This window comes from Lepus europaeus, chromosome 5 (assembly GCF_033115175.1).
Source record: "Lepus europaeus isolate LE1 chromosome 5, mLepTim1.pri, whole genome shotgun sequence".
Classification (NCBI taxonomy): Eukaryota; Metazoa; Chordata; class Mammalia; order Lagomorpha; family Leporidae; genus Lepus; species Lepus europaeus.
Window position 1 is genome coordinate 121174026 of NC_084831.1, and position 27511 is coordinate 121201536.

General features: G+C 51.1%; 2 protein-coding genes across 3 annotated transcripts in view; one reads left to right on the forward strand and one right to left on the reverse strand.

Annotated features, from left to right (window-relative positions):
- Positions 1–101: 101 nt before the first annotated feature.
- On the forward strand, positions 102–3807 carry MSTO1 (misato mitochondrial distribution and morphology regulator 1). Its single transcript, XM_062192454.1, has 14 exons — positions 102–221; positions 330–465; positions 859–928; positions 1018–1093; positions 1268–1322; positions 1406–1532; positions 1611–1728; positions 1807–1941; positions 2034–2186; positions 2423–2554; positions 2637–2821; positions 3010–3114; positions 3195–3271; positions 3593–3807. Exons 1-14 carry the CDS (start codon positions 138–140, stop codon positions 3805–3807), a joined length of 1668 nt encoding a protein of 555 aa, XP_062048438.1. The 5' UTR covers positions 102–137.
- A 214-nt stretch (positions 3808–4021) lies between these two features.
- GON4L (gon-4 like) overlaps positions 4022–27511 on the reverse strand; it is a 69534-nt gene continuing 46044 nt past the window's right edge. For both annotated transcript variants that reach the window (XM_062192450.1, XM_062192449.1), the window contains exons 13-32: positions 26580–26608; positions 25543–25646; positions 24636–24834; positions 24087–24173; positions 23584–23755; positions 20801–20945; positions 18636–18786; positions 15752–15868; positions 13652–15349; positions 12726–12981; positions 11931–12115; positions 10521–10718; positions 9085–9228; positions 8427–8570; positions 8213–8332; positions 7015–7128; positions 5632–5842; positions 4835–5462; positions 4649–4751; positions 4022–4313 (exon numbers count right to left, since the gene is read on the reverse strand). In XM_062192450.1, coding sequence (XP_062048434.1) covers positions 4164–4313; positions 4649–4751; positions 4835–5462; positions 5632–5842; positions 7015–7128; positions 8213–8332; positions 8427–8570; positions 9085–9228; positions 10521–10718; positions 11931–12115; positions 12726–12981; positions 13652–15349; positions 15752–15868; positions 18636–18786; positions 20801–20945; positions 23584–23755; positions 24087–24173; positions 24636–24834; positions 25543–25646; positions 26580–26608 — 4955 coding nt within the window. In that variant the 3' untranslated portion in view covers positions 4022–4163. The remainder of the gene's footprint in view (positions 4314–4648; positions 4752–4834; positions 5463–5631; positions 5843–7014; positions 7129–8212; positions 8333–8426; positions 8571–9084; positions 9229–10520; positions 10719–11930; positions 12116–12725; positions 12982–13651; positions 15350–15751; positions 15869–18635; positions 18787–20800; positions 20946–23583; positions 23756–24086; positions 24174–24635; positions 24835–25542; positions 25647–26579; positions 26609–27511) is intronic.

A 27511-nucleotide genomic window follows, 5' to 3' on the forward strand; every position in this document is an offset into this window, starting at 1 on the left:
CGTTCATCCAATGAGAAAGGATGTGTTTGTGGGCCAATAGGACACAGGGGCAAGGCCCCGCCCACAGCCTGTCCAGCCAATAGGCGAGAAGCAGGGTGGACGGGCAGAGGCCGTGTGAGCCGGCGGGGCTGCGCGGCATGGCGGGCGGGGCTCGGGAGGTCCTCACGCTGCAGCTGGGACATTTTGCGGGTTTCGTAGGAGCGCACTGGTGGAACCAGCAGGTGAGCTCTCCGGAGACTGCGCCGGGGGCGCTCTCCGGAATCCTCAGGCCTCACGTCCGGCCTGCTCCGCTCGCCGCCTGAGCCCATCACCCCTCTGTGCCTCCCTAGGATGCTGCGCTGGACCGATCGGGCGACGCCAAGGAGCCGCCGGGAGAGCTGTGCCCCGACGTGCTGTTTCGGACCGGCCGGACCCTGCACGGCCAGGAAACCTACACGCCGCGGCTCATCCTCATGGACCTTAAGGGTGAGGCGGGGCAAACGGTCCGGCGAAACTGTTTTCCCCCATCACGCGCAGTCTCCTCGCATCCATCCGTTCGCTTCAAGGCCTTCCAGCGTTCCTGGCCTGAAGGCCCAGGGTTGAGGCGCCAGCACTAGGGACGCGGGAAGGCAAAACTTGGCTCTGGGAGCCATCCCTAGAATAGGCTGCGTGCCCCTGAGGACGCCGAGGTGGGGGACCGCGGGGTGGGGCTCTCGTCCCTGGCCCCAGAAGCAGTGACTGAGCTGGGGACGGAAGCACGGACCGAGTTTCCTCCTTGTGTGTGTATCCAGGGCTGGAGGGACGGTGACAGCAGGCCGGCTGGAGGGCAGGGGAGGAGAGCCCAAGTATGACCTAATACTGCCCGTTACTCCCCTACAGGGAGTCTGAGCTCCCTGCGAGAGGAAGGTGGACCCTACAGGGACAGACAGCTGGATGCAGCCATAGCCTGGTGTGTATCCGACATGCCGGGAGCGGTGGTGCGAGCTGGAATGCGCCTCATGCCCAGAGCCTCTTTGAGCAACCTCCAACATCTCTCAGGCAGGGCAAGCTCACCACACACAAAGAGGAACTCGACCCCCAGAACCCGTATCTCCAGGAGCTCCTGAGCGCAGAGGTGAGGGCCTCTGCCCCTCGTGTCCTGAGCCAGTGCTGCAGGCAGTGCCTCCGTCCTCGGTCATCATGAAGGCCTCAGAGTGCGACCTGAACCAAGAGGGGGCAGTGGGTGTGGCCAAAGCTACCTTGGCCTCCACACCGCCCAGCTCTAGACAGTTTGCTCTCCCTCTCCCAGGGAGTGCTGAGCAGTGATGGCGTCTGGAGGGTCAAGTCCACCCCAAAAGGCAAAGGTGAGATTGCCGCGGCTGCCCCGGGATGCTGAGCCACACAGAGCAGGGACACGCAAAGGGCGCACTTCTGTGTTTTCATTCAGGTCCTCCAGTCACTACTGCTAAACCAGTTACCCCCCTGGAGGGCGGCGTGAGAGTCTGGTCAGATTTCCTGCGCGTCCACCTGCACCCCCGGAGCATCTGTACGATCCACAAGTACAACCACGAAGGGTAGGGAGCCCGAGGCTGAGGTGCCCAGGGCCGGCTGAGGCTCCCGAGGGCCCTGCCTCAGGCATCTATGTCTCGCAGGGAGGCAGGGAGGCTGGAGGCTTTTGGCCAGGGGGAGAGTGTGCTGACGGAGCCCGGCTACCTGGAGATGCTGGAGGACAGGCTGCACTTCTACGTAGAGGAGTGCGACTACCTGCAGGTAGCCGTGCGGGGCGGCCGGCCGGGCGGCTGACCCCTCCCCTCCTGCCGCCCCCTCTCCTCACTCACCTCTCTCCAGGGCTTCCAGATCCTGTGCGACCTGCACGACGGCTTCTCTGGGGTGGGCGCTAAAGCTGCGGAGCTGCTGCAAGACGAGTATTCAGGCCGGGGAATAATAACGTGGGGCCTGCTCCCTGCTCCCTACAATCTTGGGGTGAGTGGACCTTGCGAGGGGCAGGGGTGGGGATGGAGGTATCTTGGTGGGAAAACTGCTTAGTGTAAACTACTCTTGTTTTCTGTAACCAGGAGCCCCAGAAAAACATCTACCGCCTGTTAAACACAACCTTCGGCCTGGTGCACTTGGCTGCTCACAGCTCTCTTGTCTGCCCGTTGTCCCTGGGCGGGAGCCTGGGCCTCCGACCTGAGCACCCCGTCAGCTTCCCTCACCTGCGTTATGATGTAAGGGACCCCACTCTGCCCGCAGCTGGCCACGGCATCACCCCACACTCCTCAAGTCAGCCCTTTCCTAGCCCTCGTTCTTGAAACCTGAGCCTTAACACAGCTACGAGGCGGCCTCTTAGGTCGCACGATCCTGGGTCTGTCCGGCCTTGCCGCGGCCCATCCTACTGTCCTGCCTGCACACGGTCTCCCCCAGGCCTGAAAGGCGAGCGCTCCTCTCCGTGTGCCCTCTCCAGGCCACTCTGCCCTTCCACTGCAGTGCCATCCTGGCTACAGCCCTGGACACGCTCACTGCTCCCTATCGCCTCCACTGTGCTCCGGTCTCCATGGCTCACCTGGCCGACATGCTGAGCTGCGCCGGGAAGAAGGTAGGGCAGCTCGAGAGGGGCTGGGGCAGCGTGGGGCAGCGCGGGCAGCAGCTCTATAACCCCAGCTCCTCCTGCTCTTCAGGTGGTGACAGCAGGAGCCTCCATCCCCTTCCCCTTGGGCCCAGGCCAGTCCCTTCCTGATACTCTGATGCAGTTCGGAGGAGCCACCCCCTGGACCCCACTGTCTGCCTGTGGGGACCCTTGTGGAACACGCTGCTTCGCCCGGTCCGTGGTGCTGAGGGGCGTGGACAGAGCCTACCACACCAGGTGAGGGCGCCGGCTCAGGCACTGTCCCGTGCCCCGTGCAGGCTCGGGACGCCACCTCCTCCCACCGCCAGCCGTCCCCTTAAGAGAAGGCGGCTCTGCAGTGCGGCACTCACTGCACGGGTAAGGATGAGAATTCGTAGCTCGCAGTCGTCTGCAGATTAAAGATGGTGACGGTTTTGTTCCTGCAGCCAGCTCCCCCCAGGGACACCTCTGCCCTCCCCACTGCACGCGTGCACCACTGGGGAAGACGTCTTGGCGCAGTACTTGGAACTGCAGGAACCCAGGGCCCTGAGGTCAGTGTGGAAGGCCTGCCCTGCCCTCCCCCACCGAGCTGCCTGCGTGGCTCACGCAGCTTTTCTGCTCCACCCCGCAGTTCCTCACACCTGCTGCGGAGCCCCTGCAGCGTGGCGCCTCCCTACCCGCACCTCTTCTCCAGCTGCAGCCAGCAGGGTATGGTTCGGGATGGTTCTCCCGAGGGCAGGTGGGTAGGAGGTTGCGAACAGATCTCAAGCCTGGGAGGAGAGGTCTTCCTGTCTGCCATCCCAGATCAAGTACTGCCAAGTGCACGGGCCACACATTGCTTTATTGTCCCACCGGCTCCTGCCAGGTACCCTCCCCCCAAGCCGGGGCCAGGCACGCTGAGGGGACAGCACACAGAAGTGAGTTTACTTCCGTCAGGTCTGCCCAGGGCCCAGACGCCCACAGCAGCACGCAAACGTCCCAGAGCAGGAAGCCAGTTCACGCACAACCCTCCCTTGCTCTCCCCCACAGCAGTGGACAGCATCCCAGTGTTTGGGGCCCTGTGCTCCTCTTCATCCCTGCACCGGACCCTGGCAGGCCTGGCCAGAGAGCTCACCAAGCTGGACCTGCGGCGCTGGGCCAGCTTCATGGATGCAGGGGTGGAGCTGGCTGACGTGGAGGAGCTGCTGCAGGAGCTGCACAGCCTGGCCCAGTGCTACCAGGAGGGTGATGGCCTCTCGGACTAAAACTTCAAGGACGGGGTGGGGAGAGCTAGTTTACAATAAAAAAGGCCAGCTGCAGGGGCCCAGTGCCTCAGGCAGTGGAGCATCTCAGGACTGGATCCCCGCAGTATGCATTCATGACACTTAGAACAATAAATATGTGACTTGAGACCAAAAAAAAAAGTAGAGAAAGGCAGTGAGCCGCACTCGCACTCCCTCCCTGCTATTTATAAAGCAGCTGTGCGAAGTCTTCCTGGAAGGCCCTTTGCCCTCAGCTGCTGCTCCCGCCCTGTGCGCTGACTGAAGCACCGCGTTGGGCAGGCCAGCTGGGGCGCCTGCCGGATCTGGTCCCGCACAGGACACCCACGCGGGCCAGCACCTCACTCATCCAGCTCGTCCTCAGACAGCAGGTCCCCGTGGTCAGACAGCTGGTCCGCGTTGCTGGTGCTGGTCGCGTCATCCTCGTCCTCCGAGCTGGCCTCACAGGCGGTGTGGAACAGCTGCACGAGTTCCCGGAAGCGGTGGGAAACCTAGGGGAGACGGGGCCGCATGGGCTGTTGCTAAGCTGGCAACACTGGGCCTCAGCGCCGCATACCGATCTGGAACCTCACTTACACACGCAGCCAGGATCCTTGCAGATCAGGAGACACAAGCTACACGTCTGTCACACTCCTAAAAACACTAACGGGAAACTCTGGGGCTTCCACCTCAAAATCCACTCCCACCCTGAGCAGCCGGCTCTTCCTCCGGCCAGACCTGTGCAATACCCGGTTCAGGGTCTGACTTGCACACTGCTCTCGCCCCCAACACCCAGCTCTGCTGGCCACACTGTCCTGTCGGGGCCTGGCCTTCCCAGCCCCCTTACCTCAGCAGGGGTCTTATTTCCCAGCTGCTGGGAGATGACGCTGAAGGTCTGCGGCTGTGCCCCCTGCTCCTGGCACACGGTGAGAATCACGCGGTCGGCCTCCCTGAAAGCCACAGGGATCCGTGGTCAGGAGCCAGGCGGGCGTGTCCTGTGCTCCTTCCAGACACAACAGCCAGCCTTACCCACCTTGTCCACAGGACCACCTTCTCACCAGTGGAGCTGACCTTGCTGTTGTTGGCGCACACGGTGGCTTCTGCGGCCTTGGGCGGATGCTCCCCCTCTGGCCCCCTGCCCTGTAGGCCACTGTCTTTAGTCAAACCCCCCTGAGAGGCTTTGGGAGAAGTCTCTGAGGCGTCAGCTCCTGACGAAGATTCCCGGCCAGGGGGCGGCGTGTCCGTGGCCTGCGCCGCAGATCCGCTCGAGGGCAACCAGCTCTCCTGGGCACCTGGCTTCCCGGACACCTGTCTTCTCCTCACGTCTCTGGTCCTCGAGGAGACAGGACTCGGGAAGGAAGCAGGAGGGTCCACAGTCCCAGGCAATTGCTCCGTGCTGGGTGCATCCCAGAGCGGCAAAGAAGCCTCTGAGCCCTCCACTGCCTTGTGGTCCTCCTGCTCTCTCTGGAGCCTGGGGGATGCACTGGGGCAGGAGAGACCCTCGGGCCCAGCCTGGCTTCTCCTAACAATGACCGGTCCGGCTCCAGCTCTGGGGGGGCGCTGAGGAGCCTCGGGGGAGCCAGGCGGTGGGCCGTCCCGCAGGAGACGGTCTGTGACAGTCACTTCCTGAGGGGATGCCGAAGCGCTCCCCGCTGCCAGTCCTGTGTGGGAAGAGGACAAAGTTCTCTCTATCTGTCAAGGCCCAGTAGCAGGGGCTCCTATCGTCTGTCAGGGAGGGAGGTAGTGCCCCAGCCTGGAAAGGCTTCCCCATGAAGGATGGGGGAGAGAGAAAGGGAGAAGGGCACGCCGGCCGGGGAGGCAGTCACTCACCAGGCCCAGGCACCTCTCCCTTTCTGCAGGGCCTGCCGGCGCGGCTCTGGGTTGCCTCGGCGCTCTCGCGCTCCTCTGGCGTATCCTCCTCCGCCGCGTCCTTGCCCCGCCCAGCTTCCTTAGCACCAGGCACTGGACTGGCCTCTCGCTGAGGGCTGCTGCCCACCAACTCCTGGGGCTCCTTGTTCTTGCAGGATTTGCTGTCACAGACCTGCAGGGATGGCCCTCTGAGTCACAGTGTCTCGACAGCCTACTAGGGAACCCAGCAAGGACAGAAGCCCAGCCTCTGCTCTCCAAGTCAACTAACATGGATTCTAGCTGCAACCGCTGGAAAAGGCCCCAAGCAAAAGACTGGATTTCACCCCTTCCTCTAAGAGGACTGTTTTTCTGCCAACCAACTCCTCGGTAGAGAATCAGAATTACATTTTTTATTATTATTTTTTTTTCCTTAAGACTTATTTGAGAGGCAGAGTGACAGAGAGAGGGAGGGAGCCTTCATCAGTTGATTCATTCCCCAAATGCCCATAACAAAAACAGGAGCCATCCCGGTCTCCCATATGGATGCAGGGGCACCAGCACTTGGGCCATCCTCTGCTGCCTTCCCAGGTGCATTAGCAGGGAGCTGAATCAGAAGTGAAGCAGGGGCCGGTGCAGTGGTGTAGTAGGTAAAGCCGCCACCTGAGGCGCCGGCATCCCATATGGGCACCGGTTTGAGGTTTGAGTCTCGGCTGCTCCACTTCCAATCAGCTCCCTGCTATAGCCTGGGAAAGCAGTGGAAGAAAGCCCAAGTCTCCGGGGCCCTGCACCCATGTGAGAAGACTCAGAAGAGGCTCCTGGTTCCTGACTACGGATCAGCGCAGCTCTGGCCATTGTAGCCAATTGGGGAGTAAACCAGCAGATGGAAGACCTCTCTCTCTGCCTCTCTCTGTGTAACTGTGACTTGCAAATCAATCAATCAATCTTTAGAAGTGAAGCAGCCAGGACTCTAATGGTGCCCATATGGGATGTAGGTGTTGCCTGCAGGAGCGTAACCCACTGGGCTCACAATGCCTCCAGAAAGAGTCTGTTCCCAACAGTGGTGGTTTCATACACACACACACACAAAATCTAAGACAGAAATACCTGAACTGCTTGATTTCTTTTCCGATTTCAAAAGCTTTACTTTTTAAAAAGTAAAATCCACCACAGATTTCAGAAAGGTTCTACTTATTTTGCATATGGAGGGGTGTGTACTGCCTGTTATTTACATATGTGTAGTAACTAGTTTACTTATCTTAAAAGGTGCAAATCTGTGGCAGCAAACAATACTTCAAACAGCAAGGTTGGGGGTTACCCCAGACAGCTCTGACTCCCCAGCACCAGGGCCCCTCCCACCCTCCTCACCTTGCTGCTACAGTGACTACAGGTTTTCCTTTTGTTCTTCTTCAGCTTGGAATCAGGACCTCCCTCATGGCAGGAACAGGCACACTCCTTGGCCCCATCTGGCCACTCCGAGTCCTAGGAGATACTTGGGCTTACTGAGCTGCTGAGTATTTTCAGTACTGAGAGGAAGCGAAGTTGTGCGGCATCTGAACAAGACGCATCACCACCCCCACCCTTTCTCTCTTACTATTTGCCAGCCATCACTCTGCCTGGGGCATCACAGTCAGTGGCCCAAGCTACACTACTGCCTATTACAAACCCTGAATGACCCAAACATTACGTGTTCCAGTAGTTAGAACTACTAAGACCAGCACAATCAAGGACCAAGGGACCACATCTAATGGACTCCCTTTTCTTTGGTTTCTGTTTGGCTGGGCCTGAGCTCACCCCTCACTTGCAATCCTGTGCGAGAGGACCCTGCCCAGTGAGTGACACTCTGTTTAATAAACCCCACTGTCATCCCCATTGCCAATGAAGAAACTGAAAAAGAGAGAAGTGAACCAAGTCGCTGGCGGTCACTGAGCTACCAGGAAGCAGTTTCTTCCCAGGGCAAAGTAAAGGCGAAGCAGAGAGACACGGATTGAAAAGACTGCTCCTTGAACAGCAGTGAGTACAGACTCGGGAACCAGACGCACGTGGGTCCACACCCCTGCATCGCCACTTATTAAATACGAGACTGGCACCAGACTCTTCCCAAGTTACCACTACAGTAAAATGGAATCGGTGGCAATCTCCCCACAGAATTGTGAGAATGAAATGAGTTAATAATCTGTATAAATAAAATACTTCCAAGCAATGCCTGATGCTTAGTGACACAGCTCAGGGTTAGCTGCTATTGCTATTAGCAATATGAAGACTGCTGTTTCTGCCAGTGTTTCCTCACACGAACAAAACTGAAAAGGGGAAGACCAAGGGGTAAGAGAAACTGCTCTGGACCAGAGGAGAGGGGACACAAATGCTTCTGGTGAAATCCATGCCCTCCAGCAACCACGCTGTTCCCCTTGGGCTCTGCAAGGCCACGGCAGCCTGACCTGGCTCCATGTTCTGGGATGATTTGGATCGGAGAGGTCTGGACCCCAAAGCCCGGCACCACACTAAGCCACAGAAAACCCAGGGCTTGACTCAGGAAAAACAGGTAGCCCTCAACACCCTAGCGCACCTTATCATGATGCTGGACCCCAATCTCTTTTCTTCGTTTGCCCTTTGAGGCTGTGGGTATCTTGGAAGGTTCTTCTTCCTCTTCCACGTCAGGCAGTGCCACTTCTTCAAAGCCATCAAACTGGGGAGGAATTGGTGCCACTCAGCACAGGCTGTAGGCAGACACCCACCCATGCCTCCACCTCATGACCCTGCTGCAGCCTCGGGGCCTGTACCTCATACTCCTTCTCTTCTGTCCAATTGATCTCTTCAAAGTCCCCCATGCGGCTGGCGGCAGGGCGCAGGTGGTCAAAGAAGATGGAGAACTCGTCCTGCAGGTGGTCATGGCCTTTGAGGAGCTGCCACATCTGCGTCTTGAGCTGAGGGCAGTGGTAGGAAAAGACGGAGTCTCCAGAGCCTGTGCAGCCGCCTTCCCAACGAACTCCACGCTACCATGTTCTGCTTTCCCAGTCAGCAGCACAGAGGACGGGGCCCACTGTGACAGCTGACTGAAACTCCTTTCTCCTTCTCCCTGCCGGCTCATCCCCAGGGGAGGGGCATCACGCGCAGGCCTCATTCCGGTCTCATTCCTAACGACAATGCTCCGCTCCTGCCCCACTGATCTCCAGCTAGGAGGCCCTCCAGGGCCTGTCACCCCTTTTTTAAACACCCCTTCCAGGGCAATGACAACATTCCTGAGCCTGTGAACAGGACAGGCGCTGGCAAACTGCCCACCCCAGTGCTCTATTCTCAGTGAGCAACCAATGCCCTTGCCTGCATCTCCCCCAGGAAGGCCATGGGAGCCCACAGGCAAACAGATACGGGAAAGGCTAGGGGAAGCAGAGGGGCCTGAAGCTGGAATGCCAGCAGGCGAGCAGCAGGACAGGAAGGTACCTCGGCAATCTCCTGAGGCAGGCAGTCCGCGCAGCCCTGGAGCACCTTGATGATCTTCTGGTGGTGGGAGGGGTTCTCCGCAAAGCAGATCTCCAGCTGGCGAAGGAACTTCCGGCTCTTCTCGAAGGCCTGCTGCTCCTCAAACTGGAAGAGGAAAGAGGGCCAAGGAGGAGTCCAAAAGGTCATGGATAATGAGAATTTCAAAAAACTGACAAATGGATTTAAAAGCTTTCTGCCAGCGGGCGCCGCAGCTCAACAGGCTAATCCTTCACCTGCGGCGCCGGCACACCGGGTTCTAGTCCTGGTCGGGGCGCTGGATTCTAACCCGGTTGCCCCTCTTCCAGGCCAGCTCTCTGCTGTGGCCCGGGAGTGCAGTGGAGGATGGCCCAAGGTCCTTGGGCCCTGCACCCGCATGGGAGACCAGGAGAAGCACCTGGCTCCTGCCTTCGGATCAGCGTGATGCGCCAGCCACGGTGGCCATTGGAGGGAGGGTTCTATAAAGCATACTTATAAGTGCTTAAAGCTGTATCTTACCATTTGCTACCTTTTTCATAAGATATACAATGTTTATATTGACAACATGCACATACATATCTCACAGATTATCTCAGGACTTTCCCCATGAGAATGCCGAGTTCCACAAGGTCAGGGGTCTTAGCCTTTTTTAACTACTGTATTTCCAGCACCTACAACTACGTCAGACACATAGTAGGGACTGAGCAAATATCTGTTAAAGGTGGGGTGAGTGGCACGGCAGTTAGGGAGCGTCAGCATTCCATGTCACAGTGCCTGGATCAAGTCCCACAACTCAACTTCCAACCCAGGCTGCTGCCAATGCACACAATGGAAGGCTCAAGCACAGGGGAGACCCGATTGTAGTTCTCGGTGCCTGGCTCAACCTGGTGGAGCCCCAGCTGCTGCAGTCATTTGGGGAATGAATTGGGGAATGAACCAGTAGATGAAACATCTCATTGTGTCTGTCTTCCATTCAAATAAAATGAAAACCAATTTTGAAAAATATTTGTTAAAGAATTTCTCTGAGGAACACAAAGAAAATAAAAGGAGTCTCTGAAAAATTAATGGAGAATTATAAGTTAAATGTTGGAAAAGTTCATGGAAATATTATAAAAAGCAACTATGCATGGATAAAAAACTTTTGCATAAAAATAAAGTTGGCTTTTGTTCCATTTTCCAAGAACTTTTTGAAGTGCTCTCAGGTCATTACTTAAGGTCTCCATCAGCAAGGTCAAGGTGAAACCCCTCATGCGCTATGCAAACAACGGAGGTGGGAAGATGATCCCTGGACACCAGACACGCTCTTATCACATTGGGCTGGGGAAGGCTAGGTGCCTGCAACAGGCTTCCTCACTGCATCCAATCCCGCCCTCGCTCTGCCCTGGGAGTCCTGTGACCTTCTTTGCCCACCATCTACTTACTAAGCCACAGGCCAGAGCTTGCTCAGGTAACAGGAAAGCAGCAAAGTCCCTCAACAGCTGAGGCCAGTCTTGGAGCAGAATCTGCAGGTTTTTGTAGAGATCCACAGCTGTCTGCCTCTGAGTGCTGGACTCAAATTCATAGATGACCTGCAGGAAGTCTTCGTACTTGCCTGGGAAATGCTGCAGAGCTTCTCGAACCTGCACGGGAAGACTGAGTCATCAGTGCCCTTTCTTTGGGTCCCAGCAGGAAGGAGGTTATGGTTAGAGAGCTTCAGCACGAGCCCTCAGACTGACACCTCCAGGGCTGATGGCTGATGGAAGACACAGGCATGGAGCAAGGCAAGCTTTCTCTGGAACAGAAAATCTGCGTTCTCCAGGGCCCACGGTCCTCCCTACGAAACCAGGTAGTGCTTTCTCCAGGACACAGTCTTAACCTCTCCTTCCTGCTTCCAGTCCCACAATACAAGCTCTGAGGAGCCGGCGCCGCGGCTCACTAGGCTAATCCCCCACCTGCGGCGCCGGCACACTGTGTTCTAGTGCCAGTCAGGGCGCCGGATTCTGTCCCGATTGCCCCTCTTCCAGGCCAGCTCTCTGCTGTGGCCCAGGAGTGCAGTGGAGGATGGCCCAGATCCTTGGGCCCTGCACCCGGATGGGAGACCAGGAGAAGCACCTGGCTCCTGCCTGCGGATCAACGCGGTGCGCCAGCAGCGGCGCGCCGGCCGCGGCGGCCATTGGAGGGTGAACCAACTGCAAAGGAAGACCTTTCTCTCTGTCTCTCTCACTGTGCACTCTGCTTGTCAAAAAAAAAAAAAAAAAGAAAGAAAGAAAAGAAAAAAAAAAAGATCTGAGGAATGATTTGCACACATATTTGGTGGTAACTAATACATAAATCTGGGATGTTAGAAAAACACAAGGAAATAAACTAGTGCTGTACTCTGCAGCGGGAAAAAGGACGCAGGTGGATATGAACAAAAGGAGAAGGCTACCCAGGACACCATAAAAAACATGCTGGTTCATGTTTGAAGATCAAGGTCCCTCCCTGAGATCCTCTGTCTAGCCAGTGCACCAACTATTTCCTCTGAAGCCAGGGATCAGTAAACGATTTTATTAGGTCTCCCAGGGAAATTACAACTCCCATCCCTTCCCCTAACCCCACAAGACTGGTGTCATCTGTCCCACAGTCTCTGGGCAACACAGGGATCCGGCTTGGGAAAAAAACCGCAAATACACTTAGGCCGGAACTTGGTGTCTCCTTGTGATTCTCTGGCGATGTCAGGAAAGCTAAGGCAGAGGCACACAAAGCCTGGTGTGCAACCCTGAAAACAGGCTTCGTTTTTAACACACAACCCTTAAAGGAGAAGCAGTCACATTCATACGGACTCGCAGGAATAGAAAGCAGCATTTGCTTACCCTGGTCAGATAGGCCTGGGCAAAGGCCAAGTCCTTCTGCTCCCTGAGCGGATCCCGCTCCAGAATGTCCTCATCGTACAGCAACAGCAGCTTGGAGGTGTCCTTGCTGGCTCGAGCACGACTTCCCCGCTTGTTGCGAGATCGATGACTGGTCCGGCTCTTTGCAGCAGCTTTGATGCTCTCGCCTTGGAGTACATGTGACAAAGATGGTTTCTGGGGCCCTGTAACCTCTGCTCTCCCCATTCCACCTCATGCACCAGCCGTGCAAAGCTGCTCAATGCTATGGAGCCACTCGGAGGAAAGCGTGCAGGAGACGTGGTGTGAGAGGTTAAGTCTGGCTCAGCCGAGTCAGCTCCGTGTCAGGACAAGTGTATCAGCAGTGTGCAGTGCAAGTGCCCCACGTGGCATGACCAGGAGGTAGCGGCCACTGCACATTGAGAAAGGAAGCTACAGAGTGAGCGCGGCTCTGTGCTGGCCTTGCCACAGGCTGTGTCTTCATGAGGAACGTGCACTGTTTCCTGAGATAAACAGAGCACGGGGCCTCGCACACGACAGTCAGGTGAGAACAGTTCAAACACCTGCACGAACTTATCTAGCCATCAGCGCAATAAAAGGAGAAGTTCCTGAGCGTCTCTCTGCAAAGGCGCCACATGAACCATGTGTTCTGGGGAAGGGCGGCCGCAGGGGAGAGCCAGTAGGTCCCCTCCGGGAATCCTCCAGCGACTTTACATCCACCCACTGTAGGTGGGAAGGCCGTGTGAGACCCAGCCCTCGGCCCCGGCCTGACCGACTCACCTGGTGGGGCTCTGCTGGCCTCCACTTCCGGAGCCGTCTTGGGGGAGGCGGAGGTGGAAGGGGGCTTCTCGGCAGCGTCTCCAACCGCCTCATCAGTCATCTCGTCCTCTTTCTGCAGGCTCTCCATCCCCTCGGCTTCTTCCTCTTCCTCCTCTTCTGGCTCGGAGTTCTCCTCCTGGGAGTTCTCTTCCTCAGACTCCCCCTCCTGACTCATGCGCCTTTCAGATGCCAGCCAAGTCAGCTTCTCCATAGTTTCCTGCAAGCCCCAAAGAGCACTCACAATGGCTCCGACAGGCTCACTACGGCTCCAGCTCACAGAGCTGTACCGGGGCTCCTACGATAAAGACTGGGCCCCACACCTGTGAGGAGCAGCAGGTGTCCCAGCTGTGTGGAACCTCAGGGCCAGCGGGGATGGGAGGAGAAATGCCAGCAGGAGTGAGGAAGAGGACTGTTTTCTGAAAGGTCCTCAGCTATTGCCAAGAGGTTTTCTTAGCCACAGCTCACTTGTGAGCGATTTTCTAAACACATTTAAAATACACTCAGATAATTCAACTGGATATTGAAGTGAGTTTAAATACAATAAGAGAAATGTCAGCCTTACCTTCTCATTTCACTTCAACCCCAAAATTATGTCCTGCGTGCTGATTTTAAAAATTCTGTAAGTGTGGCTATCAAATCAGAAACATGTATTTATATTTATATATATATATATATATTTATTTATATATTTATAAAAGCATGAATGGACTTCAAAATCTTTGCAGCAAAATAAACTGATAACTTTAATTCCATTTTCCACTAACCCTTGAAGCACTGCTGTACAAATGATGGTAGGATTCTCTCTAGTGCAGCAAGCAGGTGGCAAATCAACACATGTAACCTAACAGTGAGTGCGCAAACCCCAACATTCACTTCCTGGTTCTCACCTGGAGCTCAGGGACCGAAAGCACCGATTCCTCAGACGCCGAAGACATCTCCTCTTCCTCATCCTGAGTGAGGTCATCACAGTCCTCCTCTTCCTCTTCCTCAGGCCCATCCTTCTGTCCTCCAGCTTCTGGCCCAGCAGGGGTCCCCACTGACTGCCCATCGACGGTGGAGGAGTCTTCGGGCTTCCCAGGGGTGCTGCTATGCAGCATTTCAGGGTCCACGGAGGACGAGGCCTTCTGTGGCGATCTTCTGCTCACTTCCCCAGAGTTCCCTTCATCAGCAGGCTCCTGAGAGGCTGAAGGGGCTTTAGCTGGTGGCCCCTTCTCCCCCTCCTTCCGTATCACCATCTGTTTCTTCACGTCCCTGGCACTGCTCGACCCCTCATCTGCAGAGACAATGTCCATTTCCACAGAGCGCTCTTCTTTGACTCCATCACAAACGTCCTGCACAGGGGGTCCACTGGAGACTTCCTCCCCGGCATCTTCAGGTTCCACCTTGACTGTTCCCTCCAGACCCCCGGGGGCAGAGTTCAGATGTTCCTGGAGGCGCGGAGGCAGAGGCTCCAGCGTTTGCGTCCCCTCCTCTGTTTTCACAATAGTCCAATAGGCACAGTTCTCTGACAGTCCCTCCTGGCTTTCTCTGTTTGCTACTGGAGGCCCTGGGCTGCGCTCCTCTTTGGGGAAGACAGTTGTACACACAGGAGATAGTTCCTGGGGTTCCAATTTGGGCACTGGGCTTTGAAAGGCACTCTGCCCTTCAACCAAAGGACAAGCAATGTCCACATTCACGTGGGCCTCATCTTCAGGGGTGGGTGGTACAGGAAGATTCACAGAGTTGCTGGAAACAATTAAGGGTGAGATGGAGGAAGCCACGAGGGGCTGGTTCAGTGGACAGGGGAAGGAAGTAGGGTTAACCAAGAGGGTGGTGATGGGAATGGTCTGGGGGCTCTGGGCCACAGCTGCATTGACAGGCTGGATCACGTTACAGCCACTGCCCAGGCTCACAACCTTCACGGTGGTGGCAGGAACGGTAAAGATAACTGGTGGGGGGGAGATTAAGGGGGCGGTTTTCAGACAGGGAGAAGACTTGGAACCCTTTCGCTTTGAGGATCTCCGTCTAACACATGGCTTTCTGAACTTGGATGGACCAAGTGAAGGCAGCATTATCTTGGGCACGGGGGCAGAGGAGAGCACAGTCTGGCTATCAGACAGAGGGAAGCTGGGCCTGGCCTCCAAGGACATAGTAGGCAGTGCTGTCGACGATTCAAAGCTATCAGTCCCACTGATCCCCAGTGGAGAGATACCGGGAACTGCTGGTGTGCCAGTGGCTGGATGGATGAGGTGAGGGATCCGCACGATTTTGCTGGGAGGGGCTTCTGACTGCATTGACCGGGCTGGAGTTTTCCCAGGGTTGAAGCCAGGCTGGAGAGAAGGGTTAGGTCGGATAAGGAGGGGCTTCAGCACTGATGATCGCTTCTGTCTCCAAGCCTTCCTGGAAAACCGGTTGGCAACTGGCTTTAGGTTCAGGACTACACCTTTGGGCAACAGCAGTGGGTACTGAGTTTCACTTCCCAGCTCTGCTCTGCTTTTCTCCAGTCCTTGTTCCGCGCCGATCTCAGGGGTTCCAGTCCCGTTGCCTGCCTCTCTCGCACCATCAGCCAGGCGGCGCAGTTCGTCCTGGATGGACGGCAGACTGGCCTGTGGGGAGCAAGAACACTCTGATCCCGCCCATGTAACAATTCACGACAAAGAACACAGCTTTCTAGCTTAGGGACCTCTGCAATACAGGCTCAGGAGACCTTTCCAAGATGGGTTTTTCCACATCCAACTTTCTACAAAGACAACATTCTAATTATATGCTCTAGAAGCTAGTCGCTGAATTTTCTTCAGCAAATTATTATTACACCTATATTTTTGAAAAGGTTCTAGAAACTCACCTGGGGGAAAGGCAGAAAACTGACAAGGGAAAGGAAAATGAGGAAGATTGCTGAAGTCCTAGTTCTATCTATTACTAAAATGTTAGAAGCTTAAAGGAGCCCTGGAAATTTCTCCCAGAATTCTGTGTCCTTCCACTCCCGACGGCCTTGGAGGGGGCTGTACCTTCAGCCAGAAGGGGAGGCGGTGTTCTTCCCTCTCCACCGGTGGCTTCCACTGATGCGGCTGGATCTCCTCACAGCACTTCAGTAAGACAGGCAGCTGCTTAGTCTTCTTATAAAACTGGGCAGGAAGAAACAAGACACACCTTACCTTCCTCCAAGAAACATGGCCTGCTGCTGGAGATATGCATGCACAATGAACACCCATACACTTTAAAAAAGCATATGCTTAGTGATTTGGGATTTCAGTTTAAACTAATCTCTAATAAAGACTTTTCAATTGCTCAAAACTTCTGGACTAAGGATCTCCATTCTAATTTCCAGGAAGGGGAGATTTTAGGTTACAGACAAAAAATGCAAAAGGTCAGAGTAATCTTCCACAAGATTTGATCCCACTCAGCAGGTGCAAAGAGTGCCTCAAACCTCATCTTGGACACGTGGAAGTTTCCTTTTAAGCAAATGATGGCAGGAAGGATGTCAGAAGAGAAGGGAAAAAAAGACTAAGGTTCAGCTTTAAGGGTAAGTGAAAAGGAGAATTGAACTTAAACCACTGATAATACAATACTGACAATACAATACTGACAAAAATTATCTACACATCCAACATATACTGGGATGCCCTCCATGTGCAAGGCTTCAACCCACACACACAGACAGGAGAAGCCATTCCTCCTCTCAAGTAGTGTGCAGACCAGTGGAAGATACATCAAGTAGACCAGTAATGATATTTTAAGTGAAAAAAGCACAAAGGGTTTGAGGTTGTGGCACGAAGGGTTTGTCTGTCACTGGAGATGCCAGCATTCCCTATCTGAACGCTAGTTTGAGTCCCAGCAGCTTTGCTCCCATCTAGCTCCCTGCTATTGTCCCTGGGAAAGCAGCAGCAGATGGCTCAATTGCTTGGACCCCTGCCAACCCTGTGGGAAACCCAGCTGAAGTTCCAGGCTTCTGGCTTGGGAATGGCCAAGCTGCAGCCATGGTGACCATTTAGGAAGTAAACTAGAAGATGGATGGTCTGTCTCTCCTTTCTGTCACTATGCCTTTCAAATATATAAATCAACCTTTAAATGAAAAAAAAAAAAAAGTGACACAAAAGACACACAACTGGGACAAAAAATATTTTCTACAGCAAGAACAACAGATGAATCCTAATGGAATGGAATTTGCTACGTTAGGCAGAGGAGGACAAAATATACTAAATCTTAAAATCATGAATGTATTTTAAGACACCTAAAAGAGACTGGTCTGGCTACAACTAAAGGAGTATGAAGCTCCATAAACACATTGCAGGGCATAGGCCTTCCATGCCACACCAAGCACTCTGTCTACACCCTGAAGAATCAGAGAAGGCTAAGGCAGGGATGAGGATGGGATCAATGGAGCCAGAATCAGAGACACCAGTTAGCAAACCAGCATTTTGGGGCAGGCATTTGGTGCAGCAGTTAAAACTGCACTTGGCAAGATGCTCATGTCCCACATCATAGTGCCTACATTTATGTACCTTGCTTCACTTCCAATTCCATCTTTCTGCTAACGCACACCCTGGGAAGCAACAGATGATGGTGCAAGTACTTGGGTGCCTACCACCCACTTGGGAGACCTGAACTGACTTCCTGTCTCCTGGCTTTGGCCTGGTCCAGTCCTAGATACTGTGGGCATCTGGGGAGTGAACAAGCAAATTGACGACTTCTCGCTGCCTTTCAAATAAAATAAAAAAATTAAAACTACTATATTGGGGCTGGCAGTGGTGTAGCAGGTATAGCCACTGCCTGCATTGCCAGAATCCCATAAGTGCGCTCATCTGAGTCGCAGAAGATGGCCCAAGTCCTTGGGACCCTACACCCTCGTGGGAGACCTGGAAAAAGCTCCTATTTCCTGGCTTTGGATCAGTGCAACTCCAGCCACTGAAGCCAGCTGGTGAGTGGATGTAAGACCTCTCTCTCTCTCTCTCTCTCTGCCTCTGCCTCTGCCTCCCTGTAACTCTGCCTTTCCAATAGTATAAAAAAATCTACTGCATTAATCTAGCTGTAACAGCTGCCTGAACTAAGGCAATGGGAAAAGTGGTAGCAAATAAGAAAACTAAGAAAAGTGACTGACCACATGTGATGGTGACAGAGCACAAGAGTCAAGGCTAACACTCAGCTGTGCAGACGGCGAATACGGCTAGACAGTTATGTCATTCAAAGAGACAGAGGGCACAGGAATAAGCTGGGAGGTGGTGGAAGTGGCAACAACTGCAGGGAGCAAAAGAGGGACACACTGTTTACCTAAACGAGTGGAAGGAAAGCTAGAATCAAAAACCGGATCATGAGGAAGATCAAGTGAAACCTGCTCAAGAAGCCACTTGGGGAGTGAACCAGCAGGTGGAGGATCTCCCCACTCCCTGTGTAAATCATTCAAATAAACAAACAAATCTTAGTAAAAAGAAAAATAACTACTGGATAACTTTGATAGAATTATCTAAATAAAAAAGAACAGTTAAGTACAAGGATATAAGTAGAATACTGTCTACCCTTTCAAAGTTAGACTAAAAGAAAAAAAAAGAAATCCAGATTTATAAAATCTTTCAACAATTTTATGAAAAGGTTTTCAAAAAGTTCACAGAAAATGGATACCATGATAGAAGCTAGGAATGGCTTTCAAATTTCTATATCAAACACTTTGAAGTGCCCTGTATTCGGGGGAATACCCCTAAGAGAGGGAGGGAAGGAAAGTGTTCCAGGAGAGAACACTGGGTCAATGTCCCTAAAAAGGCAGCAAGACGGGAACTAGCCCAGTGCTCGGTGAGAGGAATCAGCCTTAGGTAAAATGAAATCCCTCTTGACACGGAGCCCAGCACACGCAGGGCGCCCGGGTGGAGTGTCGAGGTGGAGCACGCAGGAAGCACTCACCTTAATGATGTTGTCAGGAGCTCGGTTCATGTTGAGGTTCTTGATTCTCACCGTCAGTTGGTGGGCAGTCTTGCAGGTCAGGAGGTACTTGCTGATGAGTGGCTTAGGAAACTCAGTCCCCTCAAAATGCTTCAGTCCTAAAGCTAACAAACTGAGAAAGGACCAATGACACGAAACCTGACCTCTTTTGTCTAAAACCCTTCCCCAAACTAACTACACACATTTAACAATCTACTTTTTCTATCCAGTTCTTGTACAAGTTGTTGGATACTCCAAACATCACACATGTGTGAATGCTAGTAAGTGCTGTGAATAAAAATCAGAAGAGGCTGGCTGCTGCTCTATCTGCATCCCATCCCATATGGGTGTCATTTCGAGTCCCAGGTGTTCCAATTCTAATCCAACTCCCTGCTAATGTGCATGGGAAAGCAGCAGAGATGGACTAAGTGTTGGGGCCCTTGCACCCATGTGGGAGACCCAGATGAAGTTACTGGCTCCTGGACTTGGTCTTGCAGAGCCCTGCCTGGGGCTATTTGGAAAGTGAACCAGCAGATGGAAGAGCTCTTTTTCTCTGTCTCTCCCACTTTCTCTATCACTCTGCCTTTCAAATAAATAAATCTTTAAAACAAACAAAAATCAGGAATTCATAATAAAGTAGGAATAAACTGGGAATAAATCATTAAAAAATGACAAGATGCCGGCGCCGTGGCTCAACAGGCTAATCCTCCGCCTAGCGGCACCGGCACACCGGGTTCTAGTCCCAGTCGGGGCGCTGGATTATGTCCCAGTTGCCCCTCTTCCAGGCCAGCTCTCTGTTATGACCAGGGAGTGCAGTGGAGGATGGCCCAAGTGCTTGGGCCCTGCACCCTATGGGAGACCAGGAGAAGCACCTGGCTCCTGCCTTCGGATCAGCACGGTGCACCGGTCACAGCGCGCCGGCCACGGCGGCCATTGGAGGGTGAACCAATGGCAAAGGAGGACCTTTCTCTCTGTCTCTCTCTCTCTCTCACTGTCCACTCTGCTTGTCAAAAAAAAAAAAAAAAAAAAAAAAAAAAGACAAGATACAAATGGAGTTCAAAGGAACACAAAGGAAGAAAAATGATTCTGATAAAGCAAATATAAAAGGAATAAACAGGTAGCAGGTTAGAAATGAGCACCAGCACTACCCGCTAACATACAATTCCAGCTAGAAATGTATAGATGTGCTGATGACAGTTTGGCACTATTAACCAAGAACCAGAAGCATGTTTAGAATCTTTATAGATAATCATCTCACTTGTGGAAATGAACCCACTGAAACAAAGGTTCCCTTGTGAAACATTACTAACAATAGCAAAACAAAACAAAATAGCCAATAAAAAAATTTACTGTAGAGGTATTAGGCATGCTTTAAAAGATAACAAAACAAAACAAAACAAAAAATCCAAACAATGTCATATCATAGGAAAACACTTCAACAATGTTACATTGAAAAAATAAAACTTTCTAAAACTAACAGTTATATAAAAAATTATTATACTCTATAAGAAATCTAAAGAGAAAAAAAATTATCTTTGGGCAGTAGGAAAACAGATAAAAAGTTTTTTCTTTAGAAAAATTTTCTTCAATAGCATTGAATGATTGGTTTTACAATAAATAAAAGATACAGTGATGATTTAAATGTTTCAAAAATGGGATGGCCAGTGCCGTGGCTTAACAGGGTAATCCTCCGCCTTGTGGCACTGGCACACCGGGTTCTAGTCCCGGTTGGGGTGCCGGATTCTATCCCGGTTGCCCCTTTTCCACGCCAGCTCTCTGCTATGGCCCGGGAAGGCAGTGGAGGATGGCCCAAGTGCTTGGGCCCTGCACCCGCATGGGAGACCAGGAGAAGCACCTGGCTCCTGGCTTCGGATCAACGCGATGTGCCGGCCGCAGCGGCCATTGGAGGGTGAACCAATGGCAAAAAGGAAGACCTTTCTCTCTGTCTCTCTCTCTCACTATCCACTCTGCCTGTCCAAAAAAAAAATGGGAAGAGCAGTATCTGGCACACACTATAAACCCCATGCACCTGTGCTTCCTTTTATGTCCATGACTTAGTCTACCTGTCCTACTTTCTTCCTCAGCACCTCAAGAATTCTGTATTTTCCTGGGGACAGCCTGTTCCGATTCCCCACGTCAACACTTACTTGTCTTCAGCTTTGGTGAAGGTCATCTTATGCTTGGGATTCTTTGCCTTCAGGGAACACACCGGAAGTAGCTCTGGATACATGAAAACCTTGCTTGTGGCCAGGATCCAAGCCACTTGCTTTGGCAAACAGGGAAATTCAGAAGCTGTAAGAAAAAATACCTGTGATAAATGGAATTCTAGGACACAGGAGGGCTTCACCAAACATTGTGAACGCACATCTGCGTTTAGGCAGAGCTGCCTTTGTCTAATCTGATCCTCTCCCAACCACCCACCCTCCCCCCTCAAAATTTCCAGTCTTTCCCAACCTCATACATGCCTAAAGGGATTTGATGCCAGGAAAAGCTGAGCCTCATTTTTTTCTATGTGAACACTTAACACACTAAGTAACAAGCACTTGCCAAGCACCTGGTAATACCTGGCATGGAGTGGATGATCAAAGTATGTTCATCTTCTTTTGCCTTTATTTATTTATTTATTTATTTATTTTTTATTTTTTATTTTTGACAGGCAGAGTGGATAGTGAGAGAGAGAGAGACAGAGAGAAAGGTCTTCCTTTTTGCCGTTGGTTCACCCTCCAATGGCCGCCGCGGTAGCGCGCTGCGGCCGGCGCACCGCGCTGATCCGATGGCAGGAGCCAGGTGCTTCTCCTGGTCTCCCATGTGGGTGCAGGGCCCAAGGACTTGGGCCATCCTCCACTGCACTCCCTGGCCACAGCAGAGAGCTGGCCTGGAAGGGGGGCAACCGGGACAGGATCGGTGCCCCGACCGGGACTAGAACCCAGTGTGCCAGCGCCGCAAGGCGGAGGATTAGCCTAGTGAGCCGTGTCACCGGCCTCTTTTGCCTTTAAATCCTTGAAGGATAAGAGGCTTTCAACAAGGCTATCTTTCTTTCAGGATAAGATTCCATTCTCAGGGCCGGCACTGTGACGCAGCAGGTTAAAACCCTGGCCTGCAGCACCAGCATCCCAAATGGACGCCGGATCAAGCCCCAACTGCTCCACTTCCTATCCAGCTCTTTCCCTGGGAAAGCAGTGGAAGATGACCCAATTCCAGGGAGACATGGAAGAAGCTCTTGGTTTCTGGCTTCGAATCAGTCCATCTCTGGCTGTTGCGACCATTTGTGGAGTGAAGCAACGGACAGAAAACCTCTCTCTCACTCTCTCTGCGTCTCTGTAACTTTGCCTTTCAAATAATAAACAACTCTTAAAAAAAAAAAAAAAGATTCCACTTCTCCATTATTCCTCACAAATCTGCTGTTCCAAATGTTAATTGTTATTTAATTCTTAATTAAATTTCATAAAGATTCCTTTTGAAGAACAAAAAAACCATGAAAGAAATGCGATAATCAAGTACTTCTTTCTTCCAAAGAAAGGAACTACTGTATCCATTTTACTCTTTCCAGAGGTATTATTTTTATATCCCAAGAAGAAAAATAAAGCCACCTAGACTTGTAAGTTACTACTATAGTTTGCTATTAAATATCTATTTGCAACATAAACTTTTTAGAGTAGTTCACAATCAATGTCTAAGACAGAATCCACTTCAAGTAGTTCATGGAAAAAACAAAAGACAAAATCTTTTTAAAATTTATTTATTTATTTGAAAGGCAGAGTTAGAGAGAGAGAAAGAGAAGTTCTCCATCCGCTGGTCCACTCCCCAAATGGCCATGACAGCTAAAGCTCGGGCAGTCCGAAGCCTGGAGCCAGGAACTGCTTCTGGGTCTCCCATGTTGGTGCAGAGGCCCAAATACTTCGGCCATCTTATACTGCTTTCCCAGACCATAGCAGACAGCTGGATTGGAAGTAGAGCAGCTGGGTCTGAGACTGGTGTCCACATGGGATGCCAGCACTGCAAGAGGTACCTTAACCCACTATGCCTCAGTACTAGCCACAAGATAAAATCTTTAAAAACAAATGCATTTCAATTATCACAAAATGATTCATTATAGATATTTAATAAAGATATGCTGATTTACATCAAAAAAGAAAAGTTTACTTTCTTGCAAAAAATGCTGAAATCCATGTTACTTTTTCATAATATAATGTAGATTTTCCATGAACTTTTTGAACAGCACTCTTCTATTCAATTTAATGAGATTCAAAGATTTGAAAAAAAAAAAAAAAAGATTGAGAGATTTTAAATCAAATCCAAAGATAAATCCAATTCAAAACAAACCACAAGTACTTGACTAAACCGGGAAACAAATCAGAAACAAACACTTGACTTAAGGTGAACAGCATATATTTTCTCAAAGATGACTAACCTAATACAAGGTAGAAATGAAATTTGCAAATTTCTTAAAAACATTGTGCTTAACAATCCATCAATTTCATTGGAAATTCAATGGAAACAATCCATTTCATTCAAACTGTAGATACCTAACCTACAATCACTATGGGAATGAGTTGATCTTAAAGAAAAATCCAAACATAATCAAACTTTACCACTAAACATCCATCGTAACCACCACGTCTATGCTGATCTCACTGCTAATGTTTAAGCCCTTATCATTTAAGTCCAATTCTTAGCTCTGACTCCACATTTCTTTCTTTCACCTGCTACCCTGCTGCCCACTGCCTCCAAGCCTTACCTAAGCCCAAATATTACCATGTAATTCTAGAACCTCAAAAGTAAGTACAAACGGAGGGTAAAAGTCAGAAGCAAGGAACTATGAATATCCTATGTTCTTCCTTCCTAGGAAATCATCCCTGGAAATGTTCTGTGGGATAAGGCTCCAAGTCTCACTGCAAGAAACTCCTTGAAGTTAACCAGTGTTCCTTACCAGTCTTCTTCACAGTTTTGCGAGGACTCCAGTCAACGCTGACGTGTGTACTGAAGTCTTCAATGAGCTGCATAGCTCCCATCAAATTACAGGGTTGGAACAAGGTTTGAAACTTGGGGTTGAACTGATGGTGAAGGGCGACGGAGCTCTGAGCAAACATTCCCAGCTCTTTCTGAGAAAAAAGGACACAGTGGGTATCGAATAATAAATCCCGGTCCCTTCACCTCTCAGAGGCTGCCTCCCTACTACACTGTCCCACAAGGACCGTTCTTCACTGAGCCCTCGGGGATTCAGGGGCTGTCTCTCTGACAAATTCACTCATTTCTGTTTTACTGGACTGACTGGTCCTCAGTTTGTGGATGCGCTGTCCACTCCCCAGGGCAGAACTAAGGTTTAAGATGCATCCCAAGCAGTGGCTTTGTCCACGCTGCCACAAAGCCCACCCCTGCCAACCTGACTTCATACTCAAATTAATTTATCATTAGGGATATCTGGACGCTTACAAGAAATATCTTGGTGGTACTGGCCTCTGAACTGAGATTCAGGTTGGAGGCGGCAAGAAGGTGGATTTGTGTCAAGAGCTGAACATGCTGGGGAGGGAAAAAAAAAATAAGGTGACGCGCCGTTGCCATTTCAGGAACCAGAGAGCTCTTCCTAAGACATCTGCAACTTTATCGCACATTTTGCTTCCTGGAGAGCCTACCAGAGCAAAGGATCTTGGCATCAATCTCCAAGATACTGTTTCCTTAAGCCAAACGACAAACCCAGAAAGAATGAGTTAGACAGAAGCAAACACTACCTCTGGCAGTGAGGCTCTTCCATTCTAGAATGGGTTACTAAGGACTCCTTCAAAGTCTGTCATTCTGAATACCATCAGAATTTCTTGCCTGAGCCACAGGGGCACAAACATGACGACTCCTGGGTGATTAAGATGTCAACATTCGAGGGTCCACAGCTTCCTGTCTTTCCCTTTTACGAGGTTGCTTATTTTGGACTTCAGTGTCAAAAGCTAGTGCGATAATCCATACACACATGAGCAAGGAGAGTCTCACCTGCTGCATCTGCTGCTGCAGCCTCCTCCTCTGTGCTGGGTCCAGAATCAGAGTCTGGGGAACCTTCTCAGTCCGAGGCTTCACCCTCTCCACCTCCTGCTGCGGCTTGGCTGAAGATTTCTTCATCTTCAGCTGTTCCAGGAGCTCCTTCACAGTCCGATGTTGTTCATTGAGCAAGTTGGCCAGTGGTTCCTCAAACCTACCCCCAAAAGGAGATAAACGAAGATTTCCTTAAGTCCACGACACATCTTACACCTTCCAACGGTGTGCTGAGACAGCCTGCACAATGTCCTTGTACCATGAACCCCAATTCTGCCAACTGCTGTGTTCCACCCGTAGCACAAACTACATCTCGCCCTCTAGTCACACTGGACCATAACAGGTTAAAGAACAGACACGAATGCTCCACAGTAACTGGGAGAAAGACTACAGCCCTCACTCTACAGCTGACGTAACAGAAACATCGACAACACGAGTCTCAGACTCCAGGAGCATCACTGCAGGTGCCTCACGGTTCGCCCCACTGATGCCAAGGTGACTGACACACCGTCAGCAACATTCCCCTGATGCTCATGACAAACACGGCCAAAAAGGGGACAGGCTGGATACTCTGATTTGGGGTGGTTTCTGTGGCTGGCCACACAGTCCTACACGCCTCTCCAGCACACTCATCTGGAGAAGCTGCTCTGGATGCCAGCTACTGTTCTTTCTCCCTTCCCAAACAGACACAGCTTGGTCTACAGCCGCACTGTCCCATAATAAGGAGACTCTTTGCCTGGCTCCTCACTCCCACAGGATTCTGCACATTTACATCATCACAGAAGCGCCTTGATGATGGGAACATGTTACTGCATTTCATGAACACCGCTTCCTGAATTCTACGTCTCAAGGTCCTTGGCTGGCCTACCGTAGGGCTTGAGGGGTGTTAAAGTTAGGCCGAGACTCAGCCACGTGCTCCTCTTCCTCTGGGCCGTCATCTTCCATGTTGGAGAATCCCATCTCATCTTGGAACTGTGGGGGAAGAAAAGGAGCCTTTTTCTAGAGAATGGCCTAGGAAGTGATTCCACCAGTGACAAGGGAAACTGAAAACTAGATTATGAAACTTTGGGGCTAGCATTGTGACCGAGCTGGTAAAGCTACTGCCTGCAGTGCCAGCATCCCATGTGGGCACCAGTTTGAGTCCTGGTTGCTCCCATTCTGATCCAGCTCCATGCTAATGGCCTGGGAAAGCAGTAGAAGATGGCCCAAGCAGTTTACTCCACTGCTCCCAGGTGAGAAACACAGATGGAGTTGTGGGTTCTTAGCTTTGGCCTGGCTAAGCCTTGGCTTTTGCAGACATCAGAAGAGTGAACCAGTGTATAAAATATAGATCAATCTCTCTCTATCTCTCTCTCTCTTTCTCTCTGTAGCTCTTTCAAACACATACATCTTTAAAAAAAAAAAAAAAAAAAAAAGACTAACCATTCTGGCACCCAGAGTGCATTATAACCTTAATTCAGAACTCTTACAAGGCCAAACATGCAATAACTAATATGCCAGAAACAAGGCTTTCAGGCATATGCAATGTAAGGACAGAATTCAGATAACAAAAAAAATCAACCTCTCACACAGAAATGTGTTAATAGACAAACTTATGAAAAAGGTAACTATTTGTGCTCATAGTGGTCTAAAACTAGTTGGCAATTTTTACGGTTGTATAACTTATAGGAAAGGCCATCAGAAGTTTACAAGGAAAATATTTACTAAGAATAATCTACGTATAAATAATCAAGAGCTTACTAGTTAGCAAAGTTCTCTTCCCACTACATTCCTTGCTGGGTGGATAAGAAAGAGAACAGCTCAGTCAGACCCCACTTCTGGAGGGAGGAGCCCAGGACCAAAGGACAGTTTGCCGGACAATCTACTTTCACCATCCCATGTTCTCACTCAAAAAGCATTACTCACAGTTTCAAACAGCTCTTCCACTTCCTTTTCTGCAAAAAAGTCAAAAAGTATTTGGTTGGCACAAATTTTAGTTTCATTTTGCAATAAGGGGGAACACTATAAAGACAAAAATGTTCTCAGCAAGGCATCTGACAAAGTCATTTACTGAACAGCAACCATGCCTCAATCTCTGTTCTAGATATGTGGGATACACGAGAACAAAGACAGCACTATTCTCACTAAGCCCAAGCTCCAGTGGGAAGACATGCAGAACAGGTGGGTTAGATGACTTTTCATTGTTGGCTGGCCTGTACAAACCCGGAGTACCAGAGTCAAAAGACAAGTCTCGACAGTGTGTCGAAGCATCACATTTCTGGACCCGAAATACTTAACACAGCATCAATGACTTAGAAACTCCAGAAATCCATAGAAGATATAAGGCTGGAAGAGGGAGTAGGCATTAAGGCCCAGAGGGTTAAGCCACAGCTTGGGATGCCCACATCCCGTATCAGAGTTCCTGGGATGGAGTCCTGCCTCCACTTCCAATCCAGCGTCCTGTTACCTGGGGAGGATGTGGAGGGAGGGCTGCAGGGGTGGGGGAAGGAACGTTCAGCATATGCATGTGCACTCTCTCTCCCTCCCCCCTACCACGTGACTTTTAAATACATAATACAGAAATAAAGCAGAAAGGGATTGCCACTCCAACTGATGACAGACTCAAAATTCTGCTTTCTCAAGGTATCTGTACAGAATATAGGAGATTAAACTTATCATTAACTTTATACATTTAGGATTTTTAAAAATCAGTTTATATTCAGCTTAAAGATTACCTGTCTGAACAAGACCTGAAACTTGGCATCACTAAGATACAGTAAAAACTCGTGGATGCTTAATGATGCTCTCCCCATAACTTCTTCAAAAACCAAAATTTTGCCTTCTCCACATTATGTACA

Excerpts from the sequence above, each read along its gene's own strand:
- MSTO1 (XM_062192454.1), top strand. The coding sequence starts at position 138 with ATGGCGGGCGGGGCTCGGGAGGTCCTCACGCTGCAGCTGGGACATTTT. Across the intron at positions 1,094-1,267 it reads AGGAGCTCCTGAGCGCAGAG|GGAGTGCTGAGCAGTGATGG; the intron begins GTGAGGGCCTCT and ends TCCCTCTCCCAG. Across the intron at positions 1,942-2,033 it reads CTGCTCCCTACAATCTTGGG|GAGCCCCAGAAAAACATCTA; the intron begins GTGAGTGGACCT and ends TTCTGTAACCAG.